The sequence below is a fragment of the Oryzias latipes genome, chromosome 14, assembly GCF_002234675.1.
Source record: "Oryzias latipes chromosome 14, ASM223467v1".
Lineage (NCBI taxonomy): Eukaryota > Metazoa > Chordata > Actinopteri > Beloniformes > Adrianichthyidae > Oryzias > Oryzias latipes.
The window spans coordinates 1,617,707-1,634,706 of record NC_019872.2 but is presented as its reverse complement, the minus strand read 5'-3'; the positions used below and the strand labels follow the sequence as shown (position 1 = coordinate 1,634,706).

General features: G+C 39.8%; 1 protein-coding gene across 3 annotated transcripts in view; it reads left to right on the top strand.

Annotated features, from left to right (window-relative positions):
* The window catches only part of LOC101174449 (protein turtle homolog B-like), a 132,231-nt gene that overhangs the window by 45,842 nt on the left and 69,389 nt on the right, over window positions 1-17,000 (top strand). For all 3 annotated transcript variants that reach the window (XM_023962303.1, XM_023962302.1, XM_023962305.1), the window contains exons 5-11: window positions 3,819-3,936; window positions 8,952-9,093; window positions 9,885-10,030; window positions 11,967-12,109; window positions 12,205-12,345; window positions 12,426-12,542; window positions 12,822-12,972. In XM_023962303.1, the coding sequence (XP_023818071.1) occupies window positions 3,819-3,936; window positions 8,952-9,093; window positions 9,885-10,030; window positions 11,967-12,109; window positions 12,205-12,345; window positions 12,426-12,542; window positions 12,822-12,972 (958 nt within the window). The remainder of the gene's footprint in view (window positions 1-3,818; window positions 3,937-8,951; window positions 9,094-9,884; window positions 10,031-11,966; window positions 12,110-12,204; window positions 12,346-12,425; window positions 12,543-12,821; window positions 12,973-17,000) is intronic.

The following is a 17,000-nucleotide window of genomic DNA, read 5'->3' as shown; positions in this document are numbered from 1 at the left end:
AGGTCTACCTGCTTGAGACACTTTATTAGATATTGTCTTCGCGCAGAAGACTGATTTTAGGTGGCACTACATTTGGAAACAGTGTCAGTAGGAGGAAATGTTTATAAATCAGAAAGAAAATGTTAGAAAACTGTTTTACATTTTGTAGCTTTTATTGACTTTAACTGTTCAGCTTCTGCCCACTAATGTCTCAGTTTTTCTGGGATTATTAATTGTAAACAGCAGCTAGTTGTATTACATACAATAATTTTATATCTTTTGATGCCTTCTTTCTAATTACAGTTTTTCTCAGTCGCTTTAGTACAATTCTCATATCAGAATGAAATTCCCAAAACTATTTGTTTAATCTTCACATCATGTTGTCACTTGTGCACATCATATAAGCAGTTTCTCACTTCTTTGAACAAGTTGCAATTGCTTTGGTACATCCATGCAAATGATTATGTACAATTCTCTGCTCTTTGCTACATTATCAATTGTTTATGTCATGTTGATCAAAATGTATTATATAGTTCACTGTGCAATAGTCTTACTCCTCAAAACACCTAGTCATTAGTTCATCGTATAAGTCATCAACTGCAAAATGGTTGACCAAGTTGTCATAATGTGACAAACATATTTCGCTGCATTGCAAGAGAGCATATTCACTGTGATGTGGATGAGAATTTGTGGCCTAACATACAGGAACGACAACACTGTAAACCCGAACGTTCAGAGAAATTAAATATGATGAGTAGCTAATACTCAAAGTTTTAAAAAAACTCTTATAACTCAATCATATAAAGTTTGTTCAACACATCCCCTGTTTTGAGTATATGTAACTAATAATTTTTTATTAAAATAAAATATGTTTAAATTAAGTAAATTAAACTTAAAACATAATTAAAGTGTAATATATAGATTTAAGTATTGCATCCTGGATTTCTTATCTCTCTTGTTTCAGGTGGATTAAACAATTCCTTGCCCCGCATGCTCTCAAATTTTTATTTTTATTTTTCTAAATATTGTAGCAACCTGCAGTCCCGCCTTCAGCACCTAAGACTCATGGGAAGTGGGGAATCTTGGTGTGAAAACCATGAGTGAAAGGGCTGGAAGCAGAAGTGACATGCATGCTGTTTGGCAGTTTGTGTGTGAGTGTGTGTGTTCAAATAATTGGAAGAAGCGGGCAGAAGCAAAGGTTCCTTTGCACAACAGAAGTTATTGTTTGATAATATACTTCTTGTAGGATTAAAATTTAAATATGAATTTAAAAGTTTATTCCTTTTTTTAAATTCATAAATATAGAGAAAAGTACTTTTATTAGTTTTATTTAGGCATTGCACAGAAAGGAGTGAGTCATTAATATTGTTAGGCAGGTGTTTACAACATTTTGCTGTACAATCTAAAAAGAGCATTTGGGCTGTAGTTGGAAAGATAAACTTTTTTCCATTGTTCTAACTTAATTATTTGGTTTGGTGAAAATAAATCATTTTTTTTAGTTCATTCAACTTAAAAATAACATGTAGTTGTCTGATGTAGTTATTTTTACTTTCAATCAACTTAATTGAATTAAGTTGGTGTAACTTTGGTGTAAATGCATCATGATGTCATAACGTAAGGCAGCGCAAGGAATTATGGGATACCATTTTCTATGCCAATCTGGGCAGATTGGGGTTTAAGTGTGCGTTTTTGTCCATGGTTTTTGTTGTGTAGCTGTTTTACTCTGTTTTAACTAGTAATTTAAACTAGTATTTTTATTTCTTTCTGCACCATAAGTTAGAGTTTGGTAAAGGATGATGACCAACCCCGTAGAGCACAAAACAGTGTATGTCCCATTATTAAAGGCAGAGTTCACAACAGCTGAGCTCCTGTCTAGAACTATGTGACATTGCTGGGTCATTCATGTCTTTGATGTGAATAAATCAAGGTCCAGTAGTTGAAACTTTAGAAAAATGAGCCAATGTATATTGTTGCAGCAAAATTTATAATATCTTTTTTCAGTTAGACTAACTTATCAATTTGAGTTGAATAGCCATAAAAAACTGAATTGCATAAACTCAATTCAATTAGGTGTTACCAACTGAAGTAATTCAATTAAGTTGGATCAACTTTTTTTCTTTTTAGAGTGTTTTAAGTTACCATACTCTATTTTTTAGGCAATCATTTGCCTAAAGAAAATAAGTTTTGAAAAGCATGGTTTTGAGTTTACTGACTCAAACAAATTGATTATCCCTGTACAAGAAGGTAACTAATATATATCGAGTTCTGTTAAGATCAAATTGTTGTTTTTCGCTATTTTTTTAAGTTATGCAAACCTATTCTTGTGGCTTTGAAACTCAAAACTGCGAGTCATAGTGACTGATGACAATTAAGTTGTCTTAATGTGTAAATGTAAGTTATATTTAATGCCAATATTTGACTTGGACGAATTGACACTTTTAATTTAACTGTTATAAAGAAATACAAGTAGCACACAATTAAATCATTTATTTTGTGGAAAACTCAGACTTTTTAGTTAATCAACTCAAAAAAATTGTGGCAAATGATTGCCTTAATTTTTTAAGTTCTGGTAACTTGTTCGGGTTTACAGTGAAGAGGTGTAGGAAGACCACACCAATTCCTACTGCACTGCCTGTACTGTTGGACAGAACATTGTCCTATCTTTTTTTCCCTTTGTGTTACTGTTTGCAGTGGGTTTTTTCTATGTTGGTATGACATGGTCTGTCAACAAATTACAATATGAACAATAAAAGTGTAAATGTAAATCTTGTCCAGTCTCTTGCAATCAAACAAAAAAGGTGTAACTTCCATTTTACAATAATTGTCATCCAAACTTTAGCCATAGTTTACATCTGAACCTCCCTCTAAAGTACAGTTATATTGACAACATGACTAAGTCATTTGACTGTCTTGTTTGTAGACAATGACACAAGGACTTGACATTCTGATGGCACTGACATGTTCAATGACACAAAGACTTCGTTTTGAGAGATGAACTAAAGATTTTGAGCAAGTTACAGGCTTTTGCAAGAAATCCATAGTGTTTTGCTGTTTGTACAAATTGTTTGAGAAATGCACACACGTATTCGCAAACTTCAATTCTGATCTGAGAATTGTACTAAAGCGACTGAGAAAAACTGTAAAAGAGACAATGCTAGAGCAGACTATTGTAGAAAAAAGCAAAGACTAATATAGATGTAGTTCAGTCCAGTTCAGTTCAGTTAGTTCCATTTTTACAACAGGAATATTATTAATTAAAATAATGAAAGCTGAAGTTTCATGTAGAAGATGTTTTGCTGTTAATTCAAATAGCTTTCTATGTTCACTCAGGCCAGTTTTCCTGAAGAACAGAACCCCAGACATTGATTCTTGCTCATTTGTAGAAGGTATAAGAACTGTTGTGACTTTTAATTTGGGTCTAGGTTTAGTCAGCTTGTTTCTGTTGGATCATTCCTGAATCTTTCCTGATGTTAAAAACACTTAAGTGAAGTAACAATCCATCTGAAAAGAGAGCAGTGAAACATCACAAAACTGACAAGTGAAGCACATGAAAGACACAGGGGAAGCAGCAATGAACAGATGGATGAAGCACCCTGAAAAGAGTTGTACTTGGGAGCCATTTGGAGGTTTAACCTCCACGTAAAACCTTTAATGCTATGTAACCAGCAGATAAGTTGATGGTGTGCTAGAGGGCTGTTTAGGGAACTTTTCACACTCAGCAAGTAACCCAAAGCAAGTTACGAAAGGTGATGCTCATCAGGAAAAAATCTGCCAATGGCTTAATGTTTCCGTATCAACCCTGTGCCCTAGTTACTTTTAAAAAAGTGTTTTTTTTTCAGCTGTCTGATGGGAGTTTGACGGTGCTATCCATCACCCGGCAAGACCGTGGAGCCTACATGTGTCGAGCCTTTAGCCTCCAGGGTGAGGCCATCCACACAACACGACTGCTAGTACAAGGTAAGTATGCTGCAGCAAGCCATTCACACACACGCTCACACACTTATGGTGGATCTGCTACCAAACACTGGTGCCAACCTATATCCACCAGGAGCAATGTGGGGTTCAGTGTCCGCTCTACTTCTGCACCACGGCCGCCCAAAAAGAGAAAGATAGTTGAGGTTTAGTGTCTTGCCCAAGGACACTTCAGGCAAGGCAGAAATCCCTCCGTTGTTCAGGTGTAAGCGGAATAAGAAGCAAAGCAAATGAATGAGTTGAAATCCAGCATCCCTTGACTGCACACTCTGACCACTCTAAACCTTAAACTCTACAACCCCAAAAGAAAGAAGGACAACCTTATTTATGGTGTTTATAGAACTTTAACCAATGTCAGATTCTAGTCCATTATGTTCTGTTTGTGAAATATATTCCTTTGTGAAGGATTCATAGTTTAGGAGTGACTGTGTCATCTGATTCTGGCTTTCTTCTTTGCCTTCGGGTGCCCTCAAAGAGTCTCAAGTCATTCAGAGACAGAGATAGAGAGCAGAGAAGTTTACCTTTAGCTTTCTTCTCATGTGTGAAAAGTTTGGCCATTAATTACTGTTTTTTATTTTTAGTTGGAAAGTCTTAAAGTGAACCAGATTTCATTTCCCCCAATAATCCAGAACACATTTTCAGTCTGAATACACCAAAGCGGACCTTGGTCCGGGACCAGGAACCGCTCTCAGACCCGTTTTATGAGGTGGTCTCGTTTTTTTCCAATCGGACTGAGCTCCGGTTTTCTCAGAGTTTTCTCAGTCTGAATAGGCTCTGTGCTCAGAGCAGGAACAACTGAACCAAAACAGCCACCATAGCCGGGCATTATGGGATGTAAACAGAAAAGAAAAGAATTAGCCATGACGATGAGACCCATCAACTTACTGAAATGCGATTGGACAAATGCAGGCTCATTAAAACAACTTTCAACGTGATACATATTGCTTTTCACTGTTTTCCCAACAATCTATACGTCAGAAACATAAATCAGCGTGCCTTCTTAGCCGTCTTCTTGCCAGTAACTTTTTTGCAGCATAACTCAGCTGGACCAAAGCAGCAGTAAAAAGTGTTGCGCCTGGCATTGATACAGATGTTCTAAATTGGTCGGAGAAATAAAAAGTTTGAATAAGTGAACTATCCTGACAAGACTTGCAAAGCGCAGGACGTCCATAATTTCTGCTTCTCGCTGCTTTGCCCCGCCCCCATAATTCCTGGCCAGTGAATGAAGTCACATGGTTTTGTGTACAAGTTCTGTTTTAAAACCGAAACGTCCAGCAGACAGCAGTCTGAAAACAGACCAAGTGCAATGTTCAGGTCTCGATCTGGACCAAATTAAGCTGACTCTGTCAGTCTGAATTTGCTCAAAAGCTATTTAAATTGATGAAAATAGACACAGCTCAGCCATTCTGGATAACAGGAGCACATCAAATACTGAATTCTGGGCCATGAGTGTTTTCCTCTGGATGGACCAGAAAAAGACTAGAAAGAGTACCATCTGACTGGCGGGGGGGGGGCTGGGGTAACAACTCAGATAGCCTTTTCTCTGTATGTACGTCTGATAAAAGTTTTAGAGCAGTTCTTATGTCACAGCTGTCAAGATTCTTACATTTGAACCAAATATCGACCTTAACTTTTCAATAGTTGAGAGTGAGTGGTAGTGTAACAGTCAATTTAGGCAATGGCCCCATACACCCCGCACGGCCATGCTCGAATTTATGGCATTTAGAGTCTACACTGTTGCATGCTGTGTTGTGCTGTACCGTACTTTTCTTAGAAAACTCAAGGCTGTGGTTTCACCCATGCATACAAGAGCTGGCTTAAAGTATTATCAGACTCCAGGTCAGTGATTGGCCAGAATATGAAATATGTTTATTGTCTAGAGAAGTCAACTGTGAATACTTTCCCTAGAAAGACACAAGTGTAAGAAAGACCACCCAGATCCTTCCTTGGCTTTCTTATTTCATTTTTGTTTTAAAACACATACAGAGACTGAGCAGCAGGTTCATTTCAACTGTTAAAGCTAGAGACCAAAACCCAGCAGCACTAACAATTTCCTCAATGTTCTTCATTGTTATGATGGACCCCCCACACACACATACGCAAGGTTGGACTTTAGAGGAGTTTTGGGTCACCTATGTGCTTCTGGAAATTAGCAGATCAATTGTGAGGCTGGATTCCAAATGTAATCAACATTGCACTGAGCCCAAGGTCTAATGGTGTATTGAGGAAAACTGTATCACGTTGAGAACTAATGTCTTTATGTTTCTGGCATCCTGTGTGTAATGTCTTTTGTTGTTTTGCATATTTATTCATCTGTTGCTGTTTAGAACAGATTTTCTTTTGTTGCTTCATTTTAGGGGCGCCTCAGTCTTTACACACTTTTTGTACCTTACTGTTAGATTTAATGTTTTTATTTCTAAACCAGTAAAACATTTCTATTTAGTGTTACTGTTTCTATTGTTAACTGTGACGCTGTGGGGCTGGAAGTGGAGCCGTTTCAGAATTCTACCTGTCTTGTATGTAAAGCAGACCTTATGAATATTAAAATCTTTGAATAGTGTTTGCTGTAATTCCTCATCATTCTCTGGGTTTCATGTTCACAGAGATTTTCTTTTGTGGCTGAGCCCAAGTCAGAATGCCAGTTTCGCTGTCTTGTTTAATTCAGGTTAGATTAATGGACGTCCTCCTGGAAAGCCTGAGCCCCAGCTAAGAGACTCCCGTGCCAACAAATCTCCAGCAGTCAGCTGGTTCCAAACGGGGCGGGTTGGCATTGACACGCTGAGACAGTCATACACAGAAAAACACTCAACACCACTTACACAACCATCCAGCACATGCTAGTCCTGGTTATACTGCTAATGGCCTGGCAGATGGAAATGCGCTGCTTGTTAAGGGATCAGGCTGTGGGCTTCTAATCAGAGCTAACATATGGGGCTAACACTTAGGAGCTGAAACACAGGCTCAGTTAAGCTGTGTGAGTTTGTTCATACGCCCATGTTGACGCAAAAGTCTATCTTTGTGTGAAGCTAGAAGAAAACCCATGTTTAGTGTGTGCATCTGTATTTGTTTGTCTGTGTATGTATGTACATGTTTGTGTGTGTGTTGTAGAATAAATGAAAAGTTCCATCCTTGGGTGAATATGTTTTTAAAGCGTCTTCAGTTTGGTTGTGGTGTCTGGACCACCATCTTAGGGGACTAGGTAAATATACCTAGTGTTACCTTGGCTACCCGAGGATGCATAAACCCTTAGTGTAATAGTAAAAGCTGTCCAACACAGAAGGCTTTCAGCTCTCATCTGTTTGCTCAGTTGTTGGACAGGACAAGTAAAAAAAAAGTGAATAAACTTCGTGTTTCCAGGGCATTTAAATATTAGCTGCTTCACTACTACAAAAAGATCATTTATGACCTGATAGTGAAGCTTCTAGAGTAGGAGGGGTCAAACTCATTTTCACTGAGGGCCACATCAGCATAGTGTCTGTCCTCAAAGGGTCAGATATAACTTATACAAGTAACTAAATGTAATGAAAAAGAAATGTAAATAGTTAATGTTAAATAACTCATTCATTTATTTATAACTTTTTAAAGTGATAATTCCAGTTGCATAGAAAACACATGTTTGCTTGTTACTTTAGCATAAATCCTTTTACATTTGATTCTGTCAGGTTAGGTTATATGGACCTAATGTTTAGTTGCTCAATCCGATATTTTAAGTCCAATTTCCCCCTAGATATGAATAGATTCACACCAATTCTTACTTTTTATTCTAAGAAATTAAAAACTTCTATGCTCTTGCGGGCCTCATAAAATGACATGGAGGGCCACATTTGGCCCCCAGGCCTTGAGTTTGACACATGTGTTCCAGAGTGATGTGAGGACTTTAGTTCAAATGTTTTTTTAACCTTTTAGCAGTTGCTAAGACATTTCTGCTAAGTCTAAAAAGAACGGGTTTGCCAATGTTGGAGTTTAACAACCAAAGGAAAAAAGTTTCCTCTTCTGAAAACTGAAAAACCAAAAAGCTAACCTCGATTCAGTCTTTTCAGCGTCTCTCTTCAGTGTGATGCTATGGACTGATTGACTGAGCACAAATCAGAGCTGTGGGGACCATGGCCCCTAGTTTTCCCCTCTAGATACGCCACTGTCTGTTTTTACAGGGTACTAAAGCTGTCAAATGTTCTAGCTGTGCTAAACTCCTCAGAACTTTTCAAATATGTCACAAACATTTTATGCAAAAAAGTTTTTCACTTTATTGTTTACATATTTTAAGTTTTATGTAAAACATGTATTTTATGTCATCCAAAGCTCAAATTTCTGCTCCACTCTGTCAGGTCTAGGAATTCAAAACACAAAAAGGCTCAAGTAATGAGTTGAAAATGTTGTTGTTTTGTTGTTAAAAAAAGACTCAAGTTCAAAATCAAGTTGTGTCGGTTAAAGAAAAAGAAAAAAAGAGCGTTTCATCATAAAAGTTCAGACTGACATCCCAGCATGCTCTCACTCCTGGGGTGTCAAACAGCGCCCCCGGCCTTAGCTGTGTTCTGTCAAGTATTGTGATGGATGTTCCTCCAACCCTCACACAGTCAGTTCTGAAACGACATGCATGAGCAGAAGACAGTGTGTGGTGTTACCGTTCTTCTGCTGCGTGTTTGCTGGTGTATTTTTAGACAGTCCCTGACCTGCAGACGCTGAAAGAAAGAGACAAGAAAGCTGCTGCCGCTGCTGCTGCTGATGTTGACATTGCTGAACAATTGTTCAAATTTACAACATATAACATTTTTCAAACGTTTTGGGATTTAGGACTGATGTGTGTTGAAAAGTCTAAGATCAACGGTTAACGTGTGACTTTTGGGCAGAACTGCTTTAGGAACAGGCATGATTGTGTGTGAAACTGTCTGGATGAACTCAGATGAACCTACAGAAACCACAGAGCTGCCCACAACCACAGCTCTAAGTTCCATTGTGGAGTTTGAGGTTGACCTGTCTGACCCTTGTGTTTCCTCCACCAGGCCCACCGTTTATCATATCGCCACCAGAGAACATAACCGTGAACATCTCACAGGACGCCTTCTTCACTTGCCAGGCGGAGGCCTATCCTCGCAACCTGACCTACACCTGGTTCTGGGAGCAGGACAACGTCTTCTTCAAGAAGTAAAGTTATGAGCACTTATGTCATTTGTCTGACCTCAGTTTTTGTTCTACATCAACAGATTTACGGAGCGGGTCAAAATGTGATTTTTTTTTTGGTGGAAATTAAAAAAATAAAAGCATTTGTTCAAATAAAATTGCACAGGTCAGTGCAGGTCATTTTCCGTTAAATCACATAGGTATGTGAGCAAATTCATGCCCCATCCATTTTAGGGGGATTTCTCAGTTTGCTGAGTTGGTACGGTTTGGGCTTACCATTGACTGACAGCAAAAAAGCAATGTGAAAACTGTGAGGAGGAGCTGCAGCTTTACCACACAATCTGATGAAGTGGAATCCTTCAAAAATGGCAATAATCTGATCTATGTGGTTATTTAATGGTGCCCATCAGTTTTTAGAGTTCAGACAGGGAAAAACAGCAGTGTTTCTGGAGGTGACACGGATAGATGTGTCCTGTTACATTTGGGCTGTCGGGTACAAATGGAGGATTATATGGAAGGTTCTGGGATTTCCAGCTCACCTTTGAAGCCAATGGTGCTGTAGAGGTTTTCTTCACACAAAAGGAGACAACATGCGTCTCTGAAGTTTTTTTCCAGTGACGTTTTGCATAAATGTTCAGTCCCAGAAAGCTTTTTCTGTCCAAACACAAAGCCACATCTAAGAGATACTTGCAGGTTAAGCTGTCCACTCTTCTTTAGGAATTCAAATCAATGTTTCTTCCAAATAACTTTCTATGAAAGAATCCTCACTTGTTTCTGCTGTAACCCCGGCCCCTCGTTTCTCTTTATGTCAACAGTGACCTGAAACGAAGAGTCAGTATTCTCATCGACGGTTCCCTCATCATTGCTCAAGTAAAGCCGGAGGATGCTGGGAAATACACCTGTGTGCCCAGCAACAGCCTTGGCCAGCCACCATCTGCCTCTGCCTACCTGACAGTGCAATGTGAGTCTGCATCTCATTGTTTAATGCAAAGTTCTATCGAATCCACTTCACCTCTGAATTCACCCAGAAGTCCAATGAGTCTTGCTTATTGAGCAGATGTATCCATGAATAACTGCTGCATGCGAGCCTCAGGTCCCATCGCACAGCTGTGGGTTTTCAGAGCCCAGATGGAGGAGCTGAGACGCGACAACCTCTGACATCCGTCAGACAGCAGACATTTTGAATGCATCTGTGTGCTGACTGAATCTGAACAGAGACCGCAGCAGCCGTTGCGGTGGTGAGAGAGTTAAAGATGACATCATTGCTGGAAGACCGCAGACTTTTTTGTTAGACTGCAGGGCCATTCCCTTTGCTCATCTTCCCAGTGTTTCCTCTCGCTCTGCCCGTCAGCCCTCGTTACCTTTTCCTCCCTCTCATTTTGCTTTGAACCTTTGAAAATCTGCCAGGAAAAAAGCGTCCCCGCAGCATCCTGCGGTTAGAACCAGCTTGTTGCGAGTGATAGGGCTTTTTCTGTGCTATATTTAGTCTTGACAGATATTCTGGTGTGTGCTGCTGTTGCTGGGACTCCTCTGGGCACTGAGAGCTGGCAGGCTGATGTTCACAGGAGAGCTTCTCTGGAAACAGTTCATGCTTCCTGACTCTGTCATTTGTTCTCCTTCATGGCTTCATCCTCTGCTTCACTCACAAGCTCAGCTCTCCACCTTACGTCATTCTGTCTTTCTTTTTTACGCTGGTCCCACTCTCAGCCTTTCTCAACCTTCCCTCCATCACTTCCCTAAAAACACCCTTCACTCTCAGCTCGCGCACACCACCTCCCATTTTCATCAGACACCTCTCACTGTGGCAACCCTCTCTAACCTGCCAGAGATGAATGTGTGAATAAGCATCTCTAGGTCTGATTTAGAAAATCTACCTTTGATTCTGTCTGTTTTACAGTGGTTGAATGCTGATAATGTTGCAGCTGTTAAAGTTTATGTCTGAGTCCAAGGTTACTCCTTCATTTCTAACCTGACTTTGCAGACAGAAACTGAAGGTGACACTTTCTCTGCCATTCTTCTCTCATGTATTATGAAAAGACAGGAAAAAGTGTGGCTTGACCATCAGTTCCCCAGAACAGGGAGGTCCTGATGAACAGGATTCAGGACTGCTGCTCTGAGGCATCACACCTCTCTGCAACTGCTGAGATGAATGAAAAATAATCAAAGGCAAATTCAGAAGCAGACCAATACTCAGTCTGTCACAAAAAACTGAGCCAAAGCTTTGAGAACATTCTCACCTCATCCAACGTAATGAAGAAACAGCCTGGTTCTGTCAGTCAGACACAATGAGTTATATAGGATAGAGTCACTGGGCTGCAAGTTATGTACACAAAGTTGGACGCCACATTGGAAAGGGCGACAATTGAACAGACAGCTGGTAAAACATGGATGTGAGTTTTCACAAGTAAATTATTGCTGTCAGCTAATAAAGCGGAAGTTCTAGAAAACATTGTAGGAAGGTCTGATCTCAGAATAGTGAACGTTTAGGCTGATCTTGTAGTGATGACGATAAAGTCAACACAAACCAAGCCTGTTCAAAGTCAATGGTAGCATTAGATCTAGCACCATTTCCAGGTTATCTGGCAGGACCACCAATCTTTTTTGTCTTTTGGAGGATCACCTTAGTATATGTCTGTGTGTTCGACCTCAGATCAGATGAGACGACCCGCTGAATGGAGACAGACCACTAGACGTAGGAAAAACTAACAAGGATTCCCTCAGTAGCAGCGAATCCCTGAGGAACATGTGGTGTACGATAGACCACCTGCCCGGTGACGCGTGGGTGCATGAGTCTTTCTGATATAGGCTGGATGGGATCCACTTCATTTTGGACATTTTTCAACTCGGTGCTCGTGGTTCACAGCAGGCTCTTGTCTTTTCCTGTCATTGTTGTCCAGATCCTGCCCGGGTGGTAAACATGCCGTCTGTCATTTACGTGGCAATTGGTCTGCCTGGATTCATTCGCTGTCCAGTGGATGCCAACCCTCCTGTAACTCTTGTTAAGTGGAAGAAAGATGGCCTCTTCCTGCGCATAGATAAGGTGAAGCACTTCCAGTTCTTATCTCCAACATTAGTTGGAAGTTCTAGTAAAACCTGTTCTTCACAATATTTACTGACAATGACCATTTTCTTCAGTTTCCTGGGTGGAGCCAGATGGACGATGGGAGCATCCGTGTGGCTGAAGTGACAGAGGACTCTCTGGGCACCTATTCTTGCATGCCTTACAATGCCCTGGGTTCCATGGGGTGGTCCCCTCCTGCTCCCCTGGTGCTAAAGGTGCAGATCATTTGCCCACATTACAAACCCGAACTAAGACAGCTTCTAACGTCTGTGCTGGAATGGTTTCACCCTAACAGGACCCTCCAAAATTCTCTGTTGTTCCTGGAGGGGAGTACAGGCAGGAGGTGGGGAGAGAGCTGGTCATCCCATGTGAGGCAGAGGGAGACCCCTTCCCCAACATCACATGGAGGAAGGTGAGGGTTTTTAGAAAACCGTGTTGCTGTCGATGGTTTGTGGGTGTTATCTTGTTTTTAATTTCTATAAGAGAAAACATTCAGAATGTTAGCCAAGTTGTCTGTTGGATCATATGACACACATAGCTTAAGTGCTAAATGTTTTTTCATGTTGTTTGTTGAAGTCATGTAAAATGGGGAGACTCATGGTTTTTTTCATAAATGGTAACTTTACACATGCCTGTGCCAGTGTGTGGTGCACTCCTCTGCTTCTCTGCTCTGGTCTTGGCTGAACTGCAGGTTGGGAAGCCCAGCCGAAGCAAGCACAATGTTCTGCCCCGAGGCAGCTTACAGCTGAAGTCACTCACAAAGGAAGATCACGGGGAGTGGGAATGTGTTGCGACTAATGTTGCCACTAGCATCACTGCCAGCACGCATGTCCAAGTCATAGGTAAGATTCACTCATGGACATAGTCATGGTTGTCCATTTTTTCCATACTTTTGGAAAAGTAAGTGGTTTGATAATGTCATATCTAGTCAAAGATTCTCTGTGGTAAAAACATAATTAAGGTACAAAATGAAAGAAGAAAAAATGGCCTTGCTTATTCCTCTTCATGCTCCAGCCTCTGGTGAAACTTTTTCCCCGTAGTGAATGCTGCAAACATATTTACAGGAAAAGCAGTTTCCCTGGAAAAAATGTACTGATGGTCAAAACCTTTGGAAACTTTTTGAAAAAAGGTAGGGCAAGTTGATCTGTGCAGAAAAATGTATGTCTGCGCATACAATTCATTTTTTTTTTTTTTTTTTTAACTTGTCCTGTCCAACAGCTAGGCAAACAGATGAGAGCTGTGGGCCTCTTGTGTTGGACATATTTTATTTTAACAAGCATACAATTCAGACTGAAAGCTCAAAGACAAAAATCCAATTCTGAACAGTAAAACCACAGCTAAAGGCAGATTACCAGGTGTAGTGGTTAGCACTCTTGCCTCACAGCAAGAATCCCCTACAGCAGTTCTAATTCTGGCTGGTCTTTTCTGTCTGGAGCTTTTATGTTCTCTTCATGCATGTGTGGGTTTTCTCCAGGAACTCTGACTTCCCCCTACAGTCCAAAAACATGCTTCACAGGTTATTGGTGACTCTAAATTGTCCCTTAGGTGTGAATGTGAGTGGATGTGGCCCTGAGATGGACTGGACAACTGTCTAAAGTGAACCCCGCCTTCCCCTGTCAGTAGCTGGTTAGGCTCCAGCGACCCCGTGACCCTAAACCAGGGGTGGGCAAACTACGGCCCACGGGCTGGATCCGGCCCGCCTCCGTGTTTGGTCCGGCCCACTGAGCAATATCAGAGACCCATGTTTTTTATTTTGTTTTTTTAATCTGACCACACGATCAAAATGTGATCTGAAACCCTCTAAAATCTCTGTCAAACAGAACAGAAGACAGTCTTCATTTTCTACGTCACAGTTCATCTTTCCCGGTTTAGCTCATTCTTTTAGAGCCATTATGCTGCTTTTTTTAAACAGCGCATCCCGATCTTCGTCCTGATTGGCTGGAGACTCTGTCAATCAATCTCCTCCGTGTCTCCTGTACAGAAAGGCAGAGCTCTTCAGATCTACAGAAATCTGTGATCTGGGGGGTATTCCAGGAAGCAGGTTATGCTAGCTCCCACGGTAAGTTTGAGGCTAAAGAAGTTGATAACCTCAGTTTTCGGTTCCAGAAATGGAGGTATGTTTCAGGATATGTCAGGTTGCCATACCAACTCATGCTCTGAACATAACCTGGTCTGGAGCAGGTTTAGCTGAAGGTTAGTTTGTTTTCAGAGAGGTGAAGCAGCATGGCGTGTCCATTTGAAGATGATTTAGTGGATGAAGAAGCTCAGATAATACTTTTTCCACCATGAGAGGGTGATAAGACCACATATGGATGTTGGAAAGATAAACTTTTTACTTTGATCTAACTTAATTATTTGCTTCAGTTAAGATAAATCATTTTTTGTTAGGTCACCTTAAAAATAACACGCAGTTTCAGACAATTATTTACTCATATTCAAATTAATTCAATTAAGTAGGTGAAACTTTGGTGCTGCTGTAAGATCGGCACCGCAAGGGATTGTGGGATGCTTACGTCTCTGCACTATGAGGGAGAGGGAATGAGGGGATGATGAGTTTATATAGCACTCCTACCATTACGATTTGTAATGACAATGACGTAAAATTCTTTAATGAACTTGTGCGCAATGTGTTTTTTCCCTCCTTTTTATTGTAATGAAATGATCATATCTGCCGGCTCAAACTTAGACATATGAGAGATCAAGAAATATAATTAATTAAGATGGAAGAAATATTAATTGAATTGGAGTAATATGACATTTAGTTGGATTAATTAGAGTTGTATAAACAATTATTGAGTTTTATAGACGTAAGAAATTAGGTTGAATAAATTTAACTCAATTATTTGTTACCAATAGAAGTAATTCATTTAAGTTGGCAAAATTGGATAAGTGATATATATATATGCGTCACAAGGAAAATGGAAATGAGATCAGAAACTCGTGCGTTTACTTTGTCTGTTTTTCTGCTACAAGCAGAAACTCTTTCTTCTGATGATGCAGCCGTGTTACTTTTTTGATGGACGTATAATCTTCATTCGCCGTCATTAAAATCTCAGACTCCGTCTCACCGAAGTAAAACGCTCTCTTTTTTTCTCCACGCGTTTCCATGGTGACTCCGTAAATCGACGATCTATTGAAAATGTCTTTATGTACCTGCTGTGCACGTGCATTAACCCAGGGTTACCAAGTCGAGCGTAATTACGCTAACTCATATCCGGTCTTTTGGAACAGACATACCCAGAGTAAGCAAGTTCAGGCGGATTTCAGCCAGAGTTCAGGGTTAAAGTCAGGGGAGTTTAAACACGTTATCTGGAATACCCCACCAGGTCTTTGTTTTCATTCTAAGATCCTGGACCTAATTTCTATGAAGATTTGAGAATTTAAACAAGAGAAAAGGTGAAAATGTTCATGTCTGTGTGAGAAAAGTATAGAAAATGTGCAGTCAGAAGTTTTACTCCCATAAACATCTGTAATCATTCTCCGTGGATTTCACCGATCACGGTTATTTTTAGAACATAACTCCTGCAGTAAACGAGGGAACTCTGTTTTGGTGAAAAGGTAAAGCAGAAATATGCATAGCTGCTGCAGAAGACATCGAAATTTGCTTTTCATGATTACTGAATGAGAAACAGACGTGCAGGACACAGCGCAAACTGTGAGACGTGTGAGGAGCTACAGACCCTCAAAGTCTTTATTAGGGTTATGAGGGGTGAGGATCGACTATTTATTGTTTTTTTTGTGTTTTTTTTAAAAATGTATGTATGTATGTATGTATGCATGCATGCATGCATGCATGCATGTATGTATGTATGTATGTATGTATGTATGTATGTATGTATGTATGTATGTATGTATGTATGTATGTATGTATGTATGTATGTATGTATGTATGTATGTATGTATGTATGTATGTATGTATGTATGTATGTATGTATGTATGTACGTATGTATGTATATTTTTCCTGAAGTTTTGTCTTTGAAAATCATAGTGTTATTTGGTCATTGCTTTATTTCATAAATAATGTTAATGTTTAATGTTTAATGTAATAAAAGGATCATAAATGAATAAAACTTTATTCATACAGAACTTTACAACTCCTTGAAGGTACCAAAGGGCTTCACATTAAAAGAATGAACTAAAATGAGAACAAAAGTTTTAAACTAAAAACTCTAGAATATTCTGTTTTAGAATATAATTTTCAATATAAATGTTTTCATCTATATTCCATGTTATGTCATTCTCACTCCATACATCTGCTCCTGGTCCGGCCCTTCTATTGAATTTTAGAACCCAATGTGTCCTGCCAGTTAAAATAATTGCCCCCCCCTGATCTAAAAGGATGGATGAATGGAAGGCAAAATCACAAATAAAACAGTAAAATCCTATCTGGAAAAAAAACCCTGAAATCAAGCGTGTAAGTAAAAGATGTTCAGATTTCATACACCGATCTAGAATTTTGTTCCTGAACCTGAACATGGTCAGAGTGGAAGCCTATTTTGCACCATCAAGAAGACAGTTCCAGGTTTAGCAGAAGTAAACTGGAATGAAACTCTGTAGAGTTTAGTCTTGACTTTGGGCACCAGCAGGTAGTCTTTCCCTGAGCATCTCACATTCTAATTTGGTTCATGTTCCACTAACATGTTAAGATATAGTTTGGTGCTAAACCATAGAGAAACATGAACACATGGAGAGCTGGTTTAAAGTCTGTTTTCCGAGAGACAGGAAGTCAGTGCAAAGACCTGAGGACAGATCTGAGATTGTGGTTCTTCCTGTTTTTTGTGAGGACCTGAGCAGCAGTCTTGTTCACATAGCATTACTGTATCAAATTAAATCAAACTTTATTGATATAGCACTTTTCCTGTAAAACAA